This window comes from Sorex araneus, chromosome X (genome assembly GCF_027595985.1).
Source record: "Sorex araneus isolate mSorAra2 chromosome X, mSorAra2.pri, whole genome shotgun sequence".
Classification (NCBI taxonomy): Eukaryota; Metazoa; Chordata; class Mammalia; order Eulipotyphla; family Soricidae; genus Sorex; species Sorex araneus.
The window spans coordinates 49874286-49892048 of NC_073313.1; the positions used below are offsets into that span (position 1 = coordinate 49874286).

Here is a 17763-nt window from a genome sequence, read left to right on the forward strand (position 1 = left end):
TGTCTGCATGCGAGACAAGCATTCTACCCACTCTACTATTGCTCCCGCCCCAGCAACATAGTTTTTATTGAATGAAATATGTATGCATATATATTACTTTGAAATATGTGATGGAGAGAAAAAGAGGAAATAGTTGTTCGTGAGAGAACATGGACTTCTCCAGAGTGGAAAAATGCTGCAGACACAGAGACAAGCAAGTGACATGGGCACGGAGGGGAGAATACAGGCTTGAAGAGCAAGCACAATTTTGAGATTATTTTACAGTTGTCACAGTAGGAAAATTTGGTAGCAAAACAACTGTCATTGTTAGCAAGTGACTATAAGACAGAGGGACTGAGTGATGCGATGCACGTTGAAGTGGAGGGAGAGTGTGTGCAGGGACTTCATCCCACAGGACCCTGCAGACCTTGTAGGCCTTTGGTGAACATTTTGGTGTTTTCTCTTGAGGTGGAGTGAACCGTTAAAGGCAAATGCTGCTCTGGGGCTAGATTGGCTGTGCCTCTTTGCACATTCCTGTTCAATAGAGAATGAGCCTGGGGAAGGGTGGGTGGAGGTGAGGAGATGAGACAGGAAGCCACACTCGAGGGCCCAGTGAAGGCGCACAGCATAGACTGGAGAGCTGGGGGCTGATTGGAGAGGCGACAGCCTGCTCATCCTGTGGGAACACCCTTTAGGATCCCTGGCCAGGCGCGGGACTGAGCTGGTGCGTGGGTGAGGAGGCTCCTTCTCTTGCCCCTCGGTGAAAGGACCACCCTTTAATCCCTCCCTTCTTCCCCCCAGAGGTGGTCGTGGAGACAGGACAGGCCGCTATGGAGCCACTGACCGTTCACAGGATGATGGTGGGGAGAACCGTAGCCGAGACCACGACTACCGGGACATGGACTACCGTTCATACCCCCGAGAGTATGGTAGCCAGGAGAGCAAACACGACTATGACGACTCTTCCGAGGAGCAGAGTGCGGAGGTGAGGGCTGCGGAGGTCTGGGCCAGTCCTTGGTGGGCGGCTCTTGCAGGGCCTCTGTCTGGCTGCAGCATTGTGTGCAGATAGCTCTTGGCCCTGTGCCTTCCGACTCTGCTCGGTGGCTTTGCCGCACCTGGATGGTCTGTCCCCACTCCCTTCTCCGACGGGCTCCTCTCCTGAGTTGGGGCTCCCTGACTTCCACACGCTTGACTCTACTTCTGAGGGGCCCTTGCCACCACCTCTCGCCTTTCTTCCCTGTTGTGCAGTCGTGGGGGATCCATGGTTCGCTACAAGCCCTACTACTGCCTGCTCCCAGCCAATCAGGTCGCTTGCAGACCCTCTTGCTTGGGACCCTCCTTCTGAGGTTGGGAGGGCAGCCGGGAAAACAGGTATCACCACGCAGAGCAGCTGTAGGAGCATTCCCAGTGGTGGCAGGGCCCTCAGCAGGAGAAGACCTCCGTGGGCCTCTCTTTCAGGCTCAGGAGTCCATTCCAGGCTGGGCTGTTAGCATTAGGGAAGAGGGGAGGCAGGGCACTGCGCACCTTCTGGAGCCCAGCTGAGGAGAAGAAATAGCTTTGCCTTAGGGGACCTCCAGCCGAGAGGGGCAGCTGGACATGGTCCAAAGCAAGCCGACAGCTCTCCTGTCCGAGGGAGTGGAAAGATGCCTCTTGTCACCCCCAATCCTTGGAACCAAATGAGGACCTTCAGCCACCTTCTGGGGGGAAGCAGTCCCAGGACCCTAGTGGTGGGCAGCCAGGCTTACTCGGGACATTGTGCCGTGTCTACTAGGAGTCTTCAGAGATCCAGGTGGGCCCTGGGGAGACCCCTTGGGAAGAGTGGGGGTGGAGCACCGCGACCACCCCCCACTCGCACTGAGGGCAAGAGGGGGCTAGCCCTATGCCTGGCCTGCCTCAGTTCTCGAAGGAACCCTGGGCCCACACCCTGTGGGGGGAACCTGACGGTGATGGAATGCTGGCTTGGTAGAGGCGTCAGGGACCAGGTGGTCTGCTGTGGCCCTCACACCGCTTACGTGCTCCTCTGATGGGCTCTGGTCAAGATCATAAGCCGTTCCTATGCCTACAACATGGTTGCGGGGCCCAGGCCTGGACTGGGGATCATAAGCAACGTGTGGCCTTCTGTGATCCAAGGAACAACTGTGTGCGACTAGCAAAAACCAGACGGCAAGGCAGGAGGGGAGAGAAGCAGGCCAGAGTTTAGGCTACCACGTCCAGGTGGTCGCGTCCCCTGGAGAGTTAAGCAGTAGCAGTATCTGGTCCCTTGCCAGCGCGAGTTCCACTCCCACACCCCTACAGCCATAGCGCCCTCCTATCCCCGACTCTCCTCTATGCGTCTCCCCAAGTGCCCTGTGAAGAATCTCCAGGCCCTGAGGGGTTGCAGTCCCAGGCGTCCCCACCCTGCCTGCCCCGAGCCTTTAACCGGAGCCCGCCCAGCCCTGGCTTTCAGAGCCCGCCCGCCTCAGAGAGAGCCAGCAGCCAGCCCCTAGGCCCACCCCAGACTGACTACCCGTCTGGTGTCACTCATCTCATTCTGTCGGCCAGGATTCCTACGAGGCCTCCCCGGGCTCCGAGACTCAGCGTAGGCGGCGGAGGCGGCACAGGCACAGCCCCACAGGCCCACCAGGCTTCCCCCGAGACGGCGACTATCGGGACCAGGACTATCGGACCGAGCAAGGGGAGGAGGAGGAGGAGGATGAGGAGGAGGAGGAGGAGGAGAAGGCCAGTAACATCGTCATGCTGAGGATGCTGCCACAGGCAGCCACTGAGGATGACGTACGTGCCCCCCAATGGCCCCGGGCAGGCAGCAGTATAGGAGGCCAGGCTGGGTCTCCACAGGGGGCCTCAACTTCTCCCTCACTCCCAACCTCAGCACCTTTCATCCATTCTTCCCCCTCGCTCCTGTGCCTCAGCACTGATCTGTCCTCTGGGTAGACCCCGTCGTCTCCTTGTCGGGGAAAGGAGTATCCAGTAGGTGGCCGAGGAGGCCGTGGCGGTGGAGGTGGGAGGAAACAGAGGAATCTTCGCGCACATTCCACTGCTCGTTCATCTATTCTGCACATGTGGATCTAGGGTCAGCGAGTCAGGCCCGGTGCCAGGTATTGCGAGTGGCAGAGGTGACGTAGGAGCCCTGTGGCCCTAGGGATGGGAAAGTTCCCCATGGGATTTTCTGAGGTTTCTTATCCTACCATCCTCCTCCTCCTCCTCCTCCTCCTCCTCAACCTTCTACCTCCTTTTGGTCAGCAGGTTAAATCTCACAGGCCTGGCTGTGAAGCCTTGGGGTTGGGGTTTGGTTTGGTTTTGGTTTTGGCTTTTGTTTTCCGTTGCTGCTGCTGACAGCCTCCCTTGCCTTGTGTTCTTTGGTGACTTTCTATCCTTTCCATCTTCCTCCCTTTTTCAGCCTGTTTCTTTAAACACTTGCAACAAGAGGCCCGCAGAGTACCTATGTCACTAGCTTCCCTGATTCTTGGTTCTGACTGTGAACTCTTTGCTTGGCTCTCCTCTGACGTCTGCCAGCTGCCTGTTCTGTCGCGCAGGACATAGCACCTGTCTATCTGAGAGCGTCTCAAGGCCGGCCCGCCTGCCTCTCTCGGGTCAGGTAGTCATTTGAGTGCTGGTGTTCAAGGACTTCTCACCGCGTAGATTCTGTGCCAGCTCTGGTTTGATCCGAACAGATGCCCTTTGTGGATGGTGCTTTGTGTTTCCATTCTGTAGCAGAATTCACTGGGTCCCTGTAGTGAGGTAACTTGCTCCAGGTCCCTCAGCCAGTGAAAGGCAGAGCAGAGATGGGTGTGAATCTCAGCTCACATTCTTGCTGTTCCCAGAACCCTCCTCAAGCATTTGCTACCCTGAGAAATACTGGTGTCTTTCTCATCCTTTCGATCAGTGTGTGTGTGTGTTTGTGTATTTGTGTGTGTGTTTGTGTGTGTGTTTAATCTTCATTTGTCTGATGTAATGAAGAACTTGTCGGAGTCCCCGATGTTCTCAAATGCCCAGTCTTACATGAGATGCCCTACGTCAGCTCACCAAAGCCCACACTGCCTCTGCTGCCTCCCTCCAGCTTAACCACGTCCAGGACGCTTTCCAAAAGCCTTCAGCCACACCTTTTTGTCTCCGTCCCAAGTTACTGCTCTCCTCACTGTCTAGGGCACATGGCCAGCATTCACTCAGAGCCCAGTCGTTCCCAGTTGGGTATCTGTCTCCTGGGTCTCTTTTGATGCAAGTCGGAGGGCTCCCTTTGTGAGCAGGCGAGCAGCAGGAATGGCATCCCAGCTGTCCTTGCTTCTGTGGCTGCACCCAGCCTGTTCTCTCAGCCCCTCCCTGCCCCCGGTTCTTGAGTTGCTGGCCTGCTTGCATTCTTACTGTTCTCTGCCCCTGACGGTCATCACGCCACCATGCTTCACCCTGCGCTGTGCCCCTGTTCCTCCTTCGATTCGCTCTGCAGGTCTGGGGCCGAAAGTGAGCCTGGGGACTGGTTGTGGGTTTGGGGCTGTGGTCACTGGAAAAAGCCCTGAGAGAGGGAGAGGAGACCATATCTATTTCACCGAGGACCCCCCCGGGTCCTTGGAGCCTTCCAGCTGGTCTCGGATTCCCAGCAGCCCCCCTTATGCTGAGCCCACCCCAATCTGTATCTCCCTGTACAGATCCGTGGCCAGCTGCAGTCCCATGGCGTCCAAGCCCGGGAGGTCCGGCTGATGCGGAACAAATCCTCAGGTGAGCTTTTGTTCCCAGTGCCCCCCCTCTCCCCCGCTTCCACTGGCCAGCCTCAGCCTCTGAGTCTCCCTCCTGCCTCTGCCTCCTCCCTCCGCCTCCCCACCCTGCCTTCCCTGCCACAGCTGGGAATGGACAGCTTGGGGGGGAGGGTCTCCTCTCTTCTCTTGCCCTCCCCCTACTCTCCACACGGCTGCAGCCACTGGGGCTGTCGGGGAGGGGCTGCAGCTCTGCCTGAGCTGGGCTCTCCCCAGGGCCAGGGCCAGGGCCAGGGCCAGACCCCGGGGAGTTTCCTCTTTGAGACTGAGTATTCGAGATGGTAACCCCCTCCCGACGCCCTTCCTCCCCTCTCTTTCCTTCTCCTGCCCCTGCCCCTCCGTGTGCTCCCTATCATGTTTCTGGTACCAGCCCCTGTCCAGAAAGTCAGCCTGACGCTGTCCACCCGTGTGTCTCAAGAGGGGAGGCAGGGGACGGTTCTCATCCAAGGCACTTCCTAAAGAGCAGCCGGGATTTCTGGCCTCACTTGTTCCCTCCCTCCCTCCCTCTTGTAGGCTGCTGGCCTGAGGCTGCAGTGGGTGGGGGGCAAGTTATCTCTGCAGGACCTCTGGCCCAGGCTCCCCAAGGCAGGCACAGTGGGGCCTCACTCTGCCTGGGCTTTTCTCTCCATCTCTCAGTCTCTTTCCTCCCTATGCCTTCATCTCCATCCATCCATCCATCCATCTCTCTCTCCCTTTCTCTCTCTCTCCCCCCTCCTCTCTCCTCTTTGCTCTCTCCTCTCCCCTCTCCTCTCTCCTCTATGCTCTCTGCTCTCTGCTCTCTCCTCTCTCCTCCCCTCTCTCCCTCCCTTCCTCCTTTTCTTCCTCTCCCTTTCTCTCCCTTCTGGCCCCCTCTCTCTGCCACTCCATCCTCCTGTACATCCTAGTGGTTATTCTTTTGGAGATCAAGCACATCCTGCCCAAGCCCACCGCAGACATCTAAAGGTCCATGGTGCGTACCTCCAAGGAAAGAGCAAGTGGCCTCAAGCCCTGAATCCCTCTCCACAGCCTTAGCGAGGCCTGGGGGCTCTTGGGGACCTGGAGGGCTTTCACTGCTTGCCCCCAGCCAAACCATGCATACTGAGAGAGATTCCGGCACTCTCTCAAAGCGGTGCCCCACGCGCAGCCTTCCCAGGGCACTTCTCTCAGGGCAGGGCCCACGATCCTTTCGGGTTCTCCTGGACTCTCCCAGCCCCCCCATCCTGCTGTTGGAGATCCCAAACTTGTGGGTAGTTGGAAACTCCCCAGCTTGGCCCTACGGTGGCTCCCTCATGAAGAACCCCTTCCCTGTTCTGTAGCGAGACTGCAGTGGACATGGCATCCCTAACTCGCCCTCGAACCCCGTGCTTCTGGTGCACCTGGAGCCCTGGTAGCCGCTCAAAGCAGCCTGGCCCCCCAATTTTCTTTAGCCTTTGATTAAACACCTGTTACAGAGCCCCTTCTCGGTGCCCCTGGCCTTCTGTTGGCTTCCCCCCTCCCCGTCCCCCTCACTTCACTTATTTATTCTGGCCGTGTGGTGCCAGCCGCCTGCACATCTGCCCTCCTTTGGAGACAGACCTCTGCTTGTACCCTTCCACTCCCAGCTGCTTCTCCCCATCTCTCTGCCCCACCCCGGCTGGCCAGGCAGGTCTGCCTGAGCCCCATGTCTCTCTCTCTCTTCCCAGCTGGTGTGTCTCTCTCCCGTGCCTCCCATCTCTCGTCAGCTCCGTTTTTTTCTTCCTCCTCCTCCTCCTCCTCCTCCTCCTCCTTCCCTGCCCTCCCACCCATCTCTCTTGCCTCCCATGCCTGGTCTTTCTTTTCGATTGCTTCTCTCTCTCTTTCTCTTTCTCTCTCTCTCTCCCCCTTCTTTTGTTCTTTCCTCCCTTCCCTCTCAGCCCCGTCCTCTCCCCTCGGGTCCCGCCCCCGGGAACGCCGTGTGTCCAAAGCTGTTGACTAACCCACTGCGTCTGTATCTGAATGCTGTCTCCAGGTCAGAGCCGGGGCTTCGCCTTCGTCGAGTTTAGTCACTTGCAGGACGCTACACGATGGATGGAAGCCAATCAGGTTGCTTTGCCGCACTTGAACCCCCCCCCAAACAAATACTACTGTGTAATCGAGCGCTCCCCATCGCCTGATTCTTATGGACACAGTTCCCTGCCCTGTGGCCCTGTGTCCTGTGCCCCTATTGCCCTCTCTCTCCCTTTCCTGACCCTCACTATCTCCTCTTCCCATTTCTCGCTACCCACTGGGCTTCCCGTCCAGAACCCACACTCACCACTGGCCCCTCCCCATGGCCAGGTACCAGCTCACCCCCTCTACTTTTTTTCTGCTGAGCTCTCAAGAGAAAGGGGTGCCAGTGAGGTTTCTCCCAGCTTGGCTTCCACTTGTCAGAGGGCTGTCCCGGTCTGGGTGTAGGCAGAGAGAGAACTTGACACTGTCTGGTATCTAGCACCTAAGGACCGTTCCGCCAGCTCCCTTGCATGTGCACTTGACCCTTGAATTTCCACATGAGAAGCCAGAGCTGCTCTGTTGATCTAAGGACTGGCCTGATGTGGTAGCTTAATTCCCTGGACTCATTCCAGGGGCCTCCCCTCCCCTCCCAGGAGTCCTGACTCCTTAAGCTCTGCTTGGAGCAGCCCTGCTCTCTGGTGAGAAGTTCTGCCAGACAGCCGGGAGGAAAGGGAGCTTGTTGCCTCAGCCCAGCACTGGATCCCGAACCGGCAGCCTGGGGGCCTTCAGAGACCCAAGGATCTGCTCTTAGTCAAACGGTTGGGTAAGATGCGCTCTTTGGGTAAGATCCGCTCTTACCCAAAGCCCAGACTTACTCACGGCCCGTGTCACCACTGTGGCTCTTCGAAGTGAGCGGGCTTCAGGGAGCAGGGGCAGATGTGGTGAAAGTGGGTTCTGCAGGGGTGGCCCCGAGGCCAGCATTGCCGGTCCGGAGGCTAGTGCTGTGGCCCCAGAACCCAGCCAGCTGTACGAGACAGCCTCACAAGCAGGAACTTCCATCTTGGAAATATGGCTCTTTCTTTTTTTCCCCTTCTCCAGCACTAGCGCTCGTGCGCTCTGCTCTCTCTCTTTCTCTCTCCCCTCCTCTCCTTCCCCTCCCTCCCCGCCCTTCACCCCCCAAGTATAGCCTGTTGTAGTCGTGCTGGCCCTGAGTGTGGCTTGGCAGTGGTAGGGCCAAGTAGGGGCGTTTCCCCACTGTCCGGCAAGCATCGGCCAGCAGAGCACTGTGTGCCTGGTGGTGTGTGATCACGCGTGTGCGCGCGCTTGTGCGCGTGCCCGGAAAGGCAGCAAACCGCTGCGCCTGAGGGCTGTGGCGCCTTACCTCCCTCCTTCCCTTCCTTCTTCCCTCGTCCGTTCTCCGGCCTCCCTCCGCTCCCTGTCCCTCATCCATCCAGCTGAAGGGCTCGCTCACTCTCTTCTCCTGTGCTGAGACGGTGCGTGGGGCACTGCTGCCTGGGCCTCACTGCCATCTGCTTTTTCCCGCAGCATTCCCTCAACATCCTGGGCCAGAAGGTGTCCATGCACTACAGCGACCCCAAACCCAAGATCAATGAGGACTGGCTGTGTAATAAGGTACAGGGGCGGTGGGCAGTGGTTGCTGTGGATAGAGACAGCAGCAGCGGTGGTGGCATCATCTTGAATTTTCCTGTGGGGGCATTGACAACCGACTAGGCCCCTTCCCTTGCCCGATGTCCCAGCTGACTTTTTAGCAGATAATGTACATAAACCAGCGACAGCAGAGATGCCACGTGGTGTGTGCAGTGTGGTGTCTAGAGCCATACTGGCTGGTGTGAGAACGCCCACATCGGCCCGCCACGATCCTTGGGTCTGGCTTCTGGATCTCTCTTTGCCTCTCTTGCCCCCGTGTTGGACACCTCCCCCAAGAAGTGGTTGGTAGGCTTAAACTGTATGTATGAGGGCCAGAGAAATGGCTCAAAGCACTGGGTGGATGTTTTGCATGCAAGAGCCCAGGTTTGATCCCTGGCACTGCACCATGCCGGAAGCCCCTGAGCTCTCCAGGGTGTGGGTCAAACAAAGCTGTGTTGAGGGAGTAACAGCTTCAACACAGCTTTCCCCACCCCCAGTCAGCGAGCTTTACGTGTAGACTGTGGTCTTGAAGCGCTGGGTGCCATGAGCATCCGTGTCAGTGACCTGATCCTGAAGGCCACTCTGACCAAGCCAGGCCCAGCAGGGGCGAAGGGTGTACGTTCTTGCAGATGTTCCCTAAGAGGCAGAGAGCACAGAGGGCAGGGCCTGTGGGGGTGGAGCCGTACCTTCCACCATGGCTTGTTCCTGGTCAAGGCTGCAGTTGAGGGCTGCCCTAGGGCCAGGTCTCCGGGCAGACGCCTGTCTCCATAGCCCTAAGCCTGCTGGGGAGTCCTTTCTGCTGCCCCGACCCTCTTCCCCCAGAAGAATGAAGGAACACCGCTGAGGAAGAGCTGACACATTTGTTACGGTGACACGGGCAGGTAGCCAGTGTCTCTCAAGTAGAGTCAGACTGACTGTACATTCCATTCCTCTGTGTTTTCAGATGATCCTCAAAACAAGAATTTTTCTTCCAGTTTTTTTGTTTTTTTGCACCAAATGCAGGGTCCTGCAGCAAGACATGTACCTTAGCCACTGAGCTACATTGCCAGCCCCCTGCCACTCCTGTGTCTTTCTCCATCCTGTCGGTCACCAGGACTTGTTACGTCCATCCCAGAAATGCCACCCTTCTCATCTCTTTGCCATTCTCACCGCTCAGACCACTCCCCCTTCACGTGCACATTCTTTGCGGACCCCTCTGGCAGCATGCTGACTTGCTCGCCGCCTCTTTGTCCACCCTCAACCTGTTGCATTCCTTTCCAGCCACGTTCCTCCCTCTCCGCTTAACACTCCCCCTCGCCCCCGAGTCTCAGCTTGTCAGCTCGAACACTGTTAGTGCATCTTCGTTCTCCAGCCTCAGCTTTTGTGTCTCTTCTCACCAGCCACAGAAAATCTCTTATTCCCTCTGCTAATGCTCACTTCCCCCACAAAGTCAAACCAAACTGCTGGGCCTCCCAGATCAAACATTTCTACTGACTGTGCCCAGCTGAGAAAGCTGTGCCCCGCTTGGCCCTTTCTTTTCCCCGAGCCTCTGTCGGGGACTGTCCCCCGCAGACAGACCTGCCCTCTGCTACAATCTGTTCCCTACTGTTTGGTCATTGGACAGAGGCCACATCCTGGGTGTGTGGGTAGAATCTGACACAGGAGCAGCGTTCTGGGGGCTGGGGGAGATGATGTGGTGGCAGGCGGGGGTGTCTCTGGAGGAGGGAGCTAGCAAAGCCACATTTCTTTCTCAAGGCCAGCCTAGTCCTTGAGATAAAAGAAAGAAGCTGCGAGCCTGGCAAAACAAAGGCTGCTGACTTCTGAGGATAGAAGTGTTGGGAGATTTCAGAGCAGGCGGCCAGTTGGGGGAAGAGGAACCAGCTCAAGAATATAAGGGGAGCGCGCTTGGGAGTTTGTAACTTAGAGGAGTTGCCACTTGGAATGGGACAGACGAGTGGTTGATTTTTGAGCTGAGGGAATGGCGCTAAGGACAGCTTGGAGGCCCTCTAAGAGGAAGCATCGTCGGACTGAGAATGACCGCCGGAACCCCCCCGCCACCTTTGGTGGCTCGGAGAGCTTTCTGCCCTACCCTTGGTGGGGTTCTCGGAGGATCTCTCGACCCAACTTCAGGGGGTATCGTAGAAATTCCCCTCCCCCTGACTACTTGGCCTATGCCTCACAGTGCGGAGTCCAGAACTTCAAACGCCGAGAGAAGTGCTTCAAATGTGGAGTGCCCAAATCAGGTGAGTCCTTGCCCGCCGGCTCGGAGTGGCGAAGGGTCGTGCTCGGGGAGGAGGCAGAGCGGCCTCGGAGCCCCTGCCGCTTTGTCACCAGCCCGTCTTCTGCTCCTCACAGAGGCAGAGCAGAAGCTGCCACTGGGTGCCAGGATGGATCAACAGACCTTGCCGCTGGGTGGGAGAGAACTGAGCCAGGGTCTGCTCCCCCTGCCGCAGCCCTACCAGGCCCAGGGAGTGATGGCTTCCCAGTCCCTGTCCCAGGGCTCAGAGGCAAGCTCAGAGAATGCCAATGACAGTGAGTCCTTTGTTGTCTTCCATCTTCCTCCCTACCCTACGGTGTCTGGGCTGGGCTTTTAAGAGTAGTACAAGGGGACTAAAGTCCTTGCCTTTCATGCGCCTCGCTTGGTCCCAGAGCATCTCCAAGGGAGACCCTTGGGGGAGAAGCCAGGAAATAAGCTCTGAGCACACCCTTTCCTTCAGTGTGACCCAAAAACAGAGAGAGTGAGAGAGGGGGGAGGGGAGGGAGGGAGAGAAAGAGGAGAAGCGAGAAAGAGAGAAGAGTGTTGGTGGTGCCCAGGGCTTAGTCCTCCTCAGAGACTCCCCCTTGTGGAGGGACACTGCAGTGAAGGGGGGGGGGTAGAGGAGCAGCATCACCCAGAGCCGTTAACTGGGGCTCAAGGGCTGCTGGGAAGATTCCCAACAAGTGAGCATCGGAGCTAAACCTTGGACTGACAAGCTGAATTTAGCCAGGAGGGATTGGTAAGAGGAAGAATAGGTACAGAGACGTGGAGGCCAGCGACGAGGGCGCAGTGTGGTGCGGGCGGGGCGGCGGGGGAGGGGGGGGAACCTGAGGGTGGGGCTGGAGCAGAATGCCGCTGGTATGCCCTAACACATCGGGCTCCTTTTCACAGCCATCATTTTGCGCAACCTGAACCCACACAGCACCATGGACTCTATCCTGGGAGCCCTGGCGCCCTACGCGGTGCTGTCTTCCTCCAACGTTCGGGTCATCAAAGACAAACAGACGCAACTGAACCGTGGCTTCGCCTTCATCCAGCTCTCCACCATCGTGGTGAGGGCGGCGCAGGGGGGGGCCGGGCAGCTGGGAGCCCGGCCCCCGGGGTGGGGAGGAGGAGGGCTGCAACCCAAGCCCTCCAACGCGGCCTGAGCCTGGATACGGGGCAACGGAGCCGGGGACCTCCCCGGGCCTGACCCTTCTGCCTCTGCCTCTCCTCCCCTCCCAGGAGGCAGCCCAGCTGCTGCAGATCCTGCAGGCCCTCCACCCGCCTCTCACCATCGACGGCAAGACCATCAACGTTGAGTTTGCCAAGGGCTCTAAGAGGTCAGGGCCCCTCGGGTGTTCCCACCTAGCCTGCCCCCCTGCTCGGGGCCTCCCATCTCACTCCCAGTCTCTGACATCCTCCCCAGGGACATGGCCTCCAACGAAGGCAGTCGCATCAATGCTGCCTCTGTGGCCAGTACTGCCATTGCCGCGGCCCAGTGGGCCATCTCACAGGTACTCAATGACTCCTGCCCCAGCGTCCCTGTACCTGAGCTACCTTGACCTTCCTGCGCCCTCTCTGCAAACAGGAGGGCTAGCTTGCTGTTCTGGTTATTCCATGAACCCCAAACCCCCCTCTCACGCTTGCTACCTTAGCTTATAGGGGTCTCGCCTCGCTGCAGCTTCTGCCCAGGCACCTCCTCCTGGGCTTTTGTTTTTGACGCCCTGGTGGCTGCTGTGGTCTTTGTTCTTGTTCAGTGGTTTTTTGACCAGCCTGAACTCTTACAACTGTGATAAAGAGGACCCTGTGACTGACTGGAAGGAAATGGGAGGAGAGACTAAGAAGGGGAGGATGGCCTCTTCCTGCCTCTAGCCTACAGCACCCATACCGCACAGTGCTCTTCTCGGAGCACTTTGGTGCACGTCTGTGTTCCACTCTCCTCCTTGCTACTGCCCTGCTCTGCTGTGACTGGGCTGCATGTTTTCTGTCCACCGTAGCCTCACCGGAGGACAGGTGCTTCTTAAGCAGGTTTCCTGTACTGTGCGCCCCCTTTTCTGCTAATGAGTTCGTTCCACCTGCCCCTTAGGCCTCCCAGGGTGGGGAGGGTGCCTGGGCCACCTCCGAGGAGCCGTCAGTCGACTACAGCTACTACCAGCAGGACGAGGGCTATGGTGGCAGCCAGGGCACAGAGTCATCCCTCTATGCCCACGGCTACCTCAAGGGCAGCAAGGGCCCTGGCATGGCTGGAACCAAAGGGGACCCAGCAGGAGCAGGTGAGTCCCCGCATTTCGCCCTGAGCCCCCCTCCTGGTGGGTCTGCAGGCACAGAGTCCAGGGCCCCCCCCACTCACAGGCCACCTTCTCCCCCTCTCCCTGTCCCATCCTGTCCCATCTTGTGCTGCCCTGTCCCGTTCCGTCCTGTCCCGTCCCGCATGACAGGTTCAGATACTTCCCTCGAATCAGGAGCCGATGCCATGTCACTGCAAGCTTTCTCCCGCGCCCAGCCTGGTGGTGCCCCCGGCATCTATCAGCAGTCGGCTGATGCCAGCAGTGGCCAGGGTGCTGCTGCCAACAGCCAGGTAAGGGCACTCCAGGGGGCCTCCTGGGGGGCATAGGGTACCTTGGCAGACGCTGAGTCCTCTTCCCCTGTCTGGCCCTGTGACCAGTCATACACCATCATGTCACCCGCTGTGCTCAAATCCGAACTCCAGAACCCAGCCCATTCCAGTTCGACCCTGCCGCCGGCCAGCAGTCCCAACGCACAGGAGTCCTACAGCCAGTACCGTGAGTGACCTGGGTCTGCGGTGGGGGGCTGGGGATCAGGCAGTGCCTTCACAAAGCAGAGGAATGTGACTCCCTGCTTCTTCCCCCAGCTGTTCCCGACGTTTCCACCTACCAGTACGACGAGACATCAGGCTACTACTATGATCCCCAGACTGGCCTCTACTATGACCCCAATTCCCAGGTGATCTGGCAGCCCAGGGATCGAGGGTGTCAGTACTGACCCTGTAGTTTCATCCCTGAGTTTTGCCCTCATGCCCCTCTCTCTCCCGCTCTGCCCCTCAGTATTACTACAACGCTCAGAGCCAGCAGTACCTGTACTGGGACGGGGAAAGGCGGACCTACGTTCCTGCCCTGGAGCAGTCCGCTGACGGGCATAAGGAGACGGGCGCCCCCTCGAAGGAGGGCAAAGAGAAGAAGGAGAAGCACAAGACCAAGACGGCCCAGCAGGTGAACCCTGGGGACCCAGCAGTCACTGGTTAGCTGCCGGATGTCTTCCGGTGGCTTCATTTCTTGTCACGTGTGACTCTTGGCTACTGGGTAAAGTGGTGGAAGGCAGATGTGCCTGGGCTATAATTGTGCTCAGGTGTAACCAGCGCTCTCCTCCAACTCTGCTTTATGTTCCCTGATTTTGAGTCGGGGCAGTTTCCTCGGTATACAGCTGGGCTGCTGTCCTACTTTCCTGAGGTGGCTACTGCCATCCCAGTTGAGCCCTGTCAGCTTTCCTGCCCTTAGTGGGAATTCCTCACCCCCCCTGCTGATGGTTGATGTATGGGTTATTATGGTCAGACTTGAAGTCTGTTGGTTTTTTTTTTGGGGGGGTGGTGGTGGTGGTGGTGGTGTGTGTGTGTGTGTGTGTGTGTGTGTGTGTGTGGTCAGACTTGAAGTCTGTTGGTTTTGGGTGTGGGTGTGTGTGTGTGTGTGTGTGTGTGGTCAGACTTGAAGTCTGTTGGTTTTGGGTTGGTGTGTGTGTGTGTGTGTGTGTGTGTGTGTGTGTGTGTGTGTGTGTGTAAAGAGGGGTTGGTTAAGTGCCCAGGGGTTGGGTGTGTGTGTGTGTGTGTGTGTGTGTGTGTGTGTGTGTGTGTGTAAAGAGGGGTTGGTTAAGTGCCCAGGGCTTACTCCTGGCTCTGCATCTCAGAGATCACTCCTGGTGGGCCTGGGGGACCATATTGGGATGGGCAGGAGAGCAGCCATTGATATCTCTTGAGATATAGGGCAGATGGAGGCAGTCTTAGTGTGCGTGTGGTGTGTGATAGTCTGGTTGTTGCTCTTCAAAGCAAAAACTAAGGGTTTCCCCAGCAACTTGGTAAATTCTAAAAACATGTGCCCGGTAGGAATGCAGGGCATAGAATACGGGATAGTATCTCACATGTCCATTAAACGTATGTAAAGAAAAAGCCATCCCGGGGCTGGAACGATAGCACAGCGGGTAGGGCATTTGCCTTGCACACGGCTGACCTGGGTTCAATTCCCAGCATCCCATATGGTCCCCTGAGCACCGTTAGGAGTAATTCCTGAGTGCATGAGCCAGGAATAACCCCTGTGCATTGCCAGGTGTGACCCAAAAGGCAAAAAAAAAAAAAAAAGAGAAAGCCATCCCATGTATTCAGAGCAATCTCATAAAAACACATAGGGAGCATTGTTACAGTCGGCATGCACCTGCCAGAAGAGTGGGGCGGAGAGGGGCTGGATAAGAAGCAGTAGTGGCAGTCTGCCAGGGACATGGCAACTGTGACTGCTGCATGAGGCTGTGGGGCCAAAGGGGGTCTGTCTGATTGGCAGTGGACTGAGTCGGTGGCTTCACGAGTGGGAGGGTTCCTGAGTTTCTCCCTCCCCATCGTATCACTAGATCGCCAAGGACATGGAGCGCTGGGCCCGGAGCCTGAACAAGCAAAAAGAAAACTTCAAGAACAGCTTCCAACCCATAAGCTCCCTGCGAGACGATGAAAGGCGGGAGTCCGCTACTGCTGACGCCGGCTACGCCATCCTCGAGAAGAAGGTGTGTTGGCACCCCCTCTCTGCAACTCCCTTCACACACATGCCACCCTCTTGGCTTCCCTTCCCCCTGTCATGGCCTCTCTGTTCTTCCACCTCAGGGAGCACTTGCTGAGAGACAACACACCAGCGTGGACCTCCCCAAACTGGCCAGCGATGAGCGCCCGGTGAGTGCCAGGGACAGCAAGGGACAGGGGCTGGGATATGCATGGGCCTGACTCTCACTATTCTCGCCACCCGCAGAGCCCGCCACGGGGCCTAGTGGCCGCTTACAGTGGGGAGAGCGACAGCGAGGAGGAGCAGGAGCGTAGCGGGGGCCCTGAGCGCGAGGAGAAGCTCACCGACTGGCAGAAGCTGGCGTGCCTGCTCTGCCGGCGCCAGTTCCCCAGCAAGGAAGCACTCATCCGCCACCAGCAGCTCTCTGGTCTCCACAAGGTGACTGAGGGAGGTGGTGGCGGAACCCTTGTCCCCAGACCCCTGGGCCCAGCCACTTCACTTCTTCTGTCTCCTTGCAGCAAAACCTTGAGATTCACAGGCGAGCCCACTTATCAGAAAATGAGCTGGAAGCACTTGAGAAGAATGACATGGAGGTGAGGAAGGACCCACTCCCAGGCTTCTTTCCCTGTGTTCCTCAGCCTACAGGCAGTCCCCCATCCGGCCTTGAGAGGCCCCTTCCCGGTTTCCCATGCTGGCGACTTAACGCCCATACTGTCCTGGTCACTGATCTCACACTTGTCGGCCGGGTCCGGCACCTCGTGGGTGTGCCTCCTCCGCCCGTGCCCATGTCTCCTGCAGATAGTAGCCAAGTGCCCCCATTTGCTTCCAACCTTTCAGCAAATGAAGTACCGGGACCGAGCGGCGGAGCGCAGAGAGAAGTATGGGATCCCGGAGCCTCCAGAGCCCAAGAGGCGGAAGTATGGCGGCATGTCTGCAGCTTCTGTGTGAGTGTCCAGAGCCAGGAGCGGGGTTTCGGACAGGAGCGGGCCTATAACTCATACTGTCACACTGTCCTCTGTAGGGACTTTGAACAGCCCACACGGGATGGGCTGGGGAGTGACAACATTGGCAGTCGCATGCTCCAGGCCATGGGCTGGAAAGAGGGCAGTGGCCTCGGCCGCAAGAAGCAGGGCATTGTGACACCCATCGAGGTGAGTCTCCCTGCTCTCTGCCCCAGCCTGCCGTCCCCACCCAGCCCCTGGCCAACTTGACCGAGTGCGTCTCCCTTCCCTAGGCCCAGACACGGGTGCGGGGCTCAGGCTTGGGTGCCCGAGGCAGCTCCTATGGTGTCACATCAACGGAGTCCTACAAGGAGACACTGCACAAGACAATGGTGACCCGCTTCAATGAGGCCCAGTGAGCACCTGTGAGACCTACTTCCACATATGTCGGGGGTCCAGCCCAGGGCAGGGGAGGATGAAATGTCGTTGGATGGTCTAAGTGGGGTCCTGTGCCTGTCTTCCAGCCCATTCCCCAACCAGAGGCCCTGACCAAGTCAAACTTTGAGTTGGTGACTTTTCTTGAAACTGGGCTGGAAACGTGTTCTTTTTATAATAAAAGCTAAAACGTCTGCAGTTTGCATATCTCTCTCTCTCTCGTTCCCCAGCATGCTTTATGGCCCATAGAGTCAGGGGCATAACCACCAGTGGACAAGGGGCTTTGTCTGACTGAGGTGGGTGGCAGTGGTGGCGTTCACTGGTGTGAGGTGACGTGACAGTCAGAGCTGTGGGGAGAGGGCAGTATATGGGATGCTCACCTGTGCCATAGCCTATAAAGTCCCAATCTCAGCTCCTTAGCACTGGTGGATCTAGCAGTTCCTGCTGTCCTAGGAGATCGGGTTCCACCAGGACAACTGTCAGGCCTGAAGTCCCAGGGTCGGAGTTAGAGCTGGGGCTAGAAACCTCCCAGCCCCCCTCAACTGATAGACTGGCTACTCCTAGATAGACTTTTGTGGAAAACTCCAAGGCTCACCCCTGCTTGACTCCCCCTGGGTCTGGAGAAAATGCCCGAGTGCATGTTTGCTTTGCATGCACCTGACCCTGGCTAACAAGCAGCAGCCTGGCACCCTGGCTGCCCTGGGTCCTCAGCTGATGACCTGGGCAGGGGGCTGGAGATAGAAAAAGCCAAGCCTACCGATCACAGGTTTCGGGGCTGTTCATCTGGAGCTCTTAGGTCCACCCTTGTCCTCGTCATGGCTGTTACCACACCTTGAGATTCTCAGGTATGTATTGCTCTCAGATCTGCCTGTAACCGGACAAAGCTGGGCCTACTCCTGTTCAGCCTTGTGAGGGCTCTAGGCTCTCAAGTAGCCCCCGCCCACCCCCAAACATGTGCTTGTGAGCCAGGGAAGTGGTGCAGGAAAAGCAGTTGTTGCCAAGTCCCTCTCCTGTTTATTTGTGTGCCTTGTTTCATAGCCCTGAACAAGTTGTCAGAGGTAGAGTTAGAAAGAAGGGGAAGCCGGGGCTGGAGCAATAGC

The 17763-nt window shown here is 57.7% G+C and overlaps 1 protein-coding gene across 6 annotated transcripts in view; it reads left to right on the plus strand.

Moving 5' to 3' along the window:
* Positions 1-16857, plus strand: part of RBM10 (RNA binding motif protein 10) — a 33363-nt gene extending 16506 nt beyond the window's left edge. Inside the window, exons 3-24 of one of the 6 annotated variants that reach the window (XM_004612891.2) lie at positions 781-964; positions 2521-2751; positions 4620-4689; positions 6691-6764; positions 8196-8282; positions 10459-10519; positions 10632-10808; positions 11425-11585; positions 11758-11855; positions 11942-12029; positions 12602-12788; positions 12954-13093; positions 13181-13298; positions 13388-13479; positions 13581-13745; positions 15145-15294; positions 15392-15457; positions 15534-15725; positions 15806-15880; positions 16125-16231; positions 16309-16438; positions 16522-16857. In XM_004612891.2, the coding sequence (XP_004612948.1) occupies positions 781-964; positions 2521-2751; positions 4620-4689; positions 6691-6764; positions 8196-8282; positions 10459-10519; positions 10632-10808; positions 11425-11585; positions 11758-11855; positions 11942-12029; positions 12602-12788; positions 12954-13093; positions 13181-13298; positions 13388-13479; positions 13581-13745; positions 15145-15294; positions 15392-15457; positions 15534-15725; positions 15806-15880; positions 16125-16231; positions 16309-16438; positions 16522-16647 (2779 nt within the window). In that variant the 3' untranslated portion in view covers positions 16648-16857. The remainder of the gene's footprint in view (positions 1-780; positions 965-2520; positions 2752-4619; positions 4690-6690; positions 6765-8195; positions 8283-10458; positions 10520-10631; positions 10809-11424; positions 11586-11757; positions 11856-11941; positions 12030-12601; positions 12789-12953; positions 13094-13180; positions 13299-13387; positions 13480-13580; positions 13746-15144; positions 15295-15391; positions 15458-15533; positions 15726-15805; positions 15881-16124; positions 16232-16308; positions 16439-16521) is intronic. The other 5 variants (XM_055120508.1, XM_055120507.1, XM_055120506.1 and 2 more) reach the window with 5 other exon arrangements.
* Positions 16858-17763: the final 906 nt, after the last annotated feature.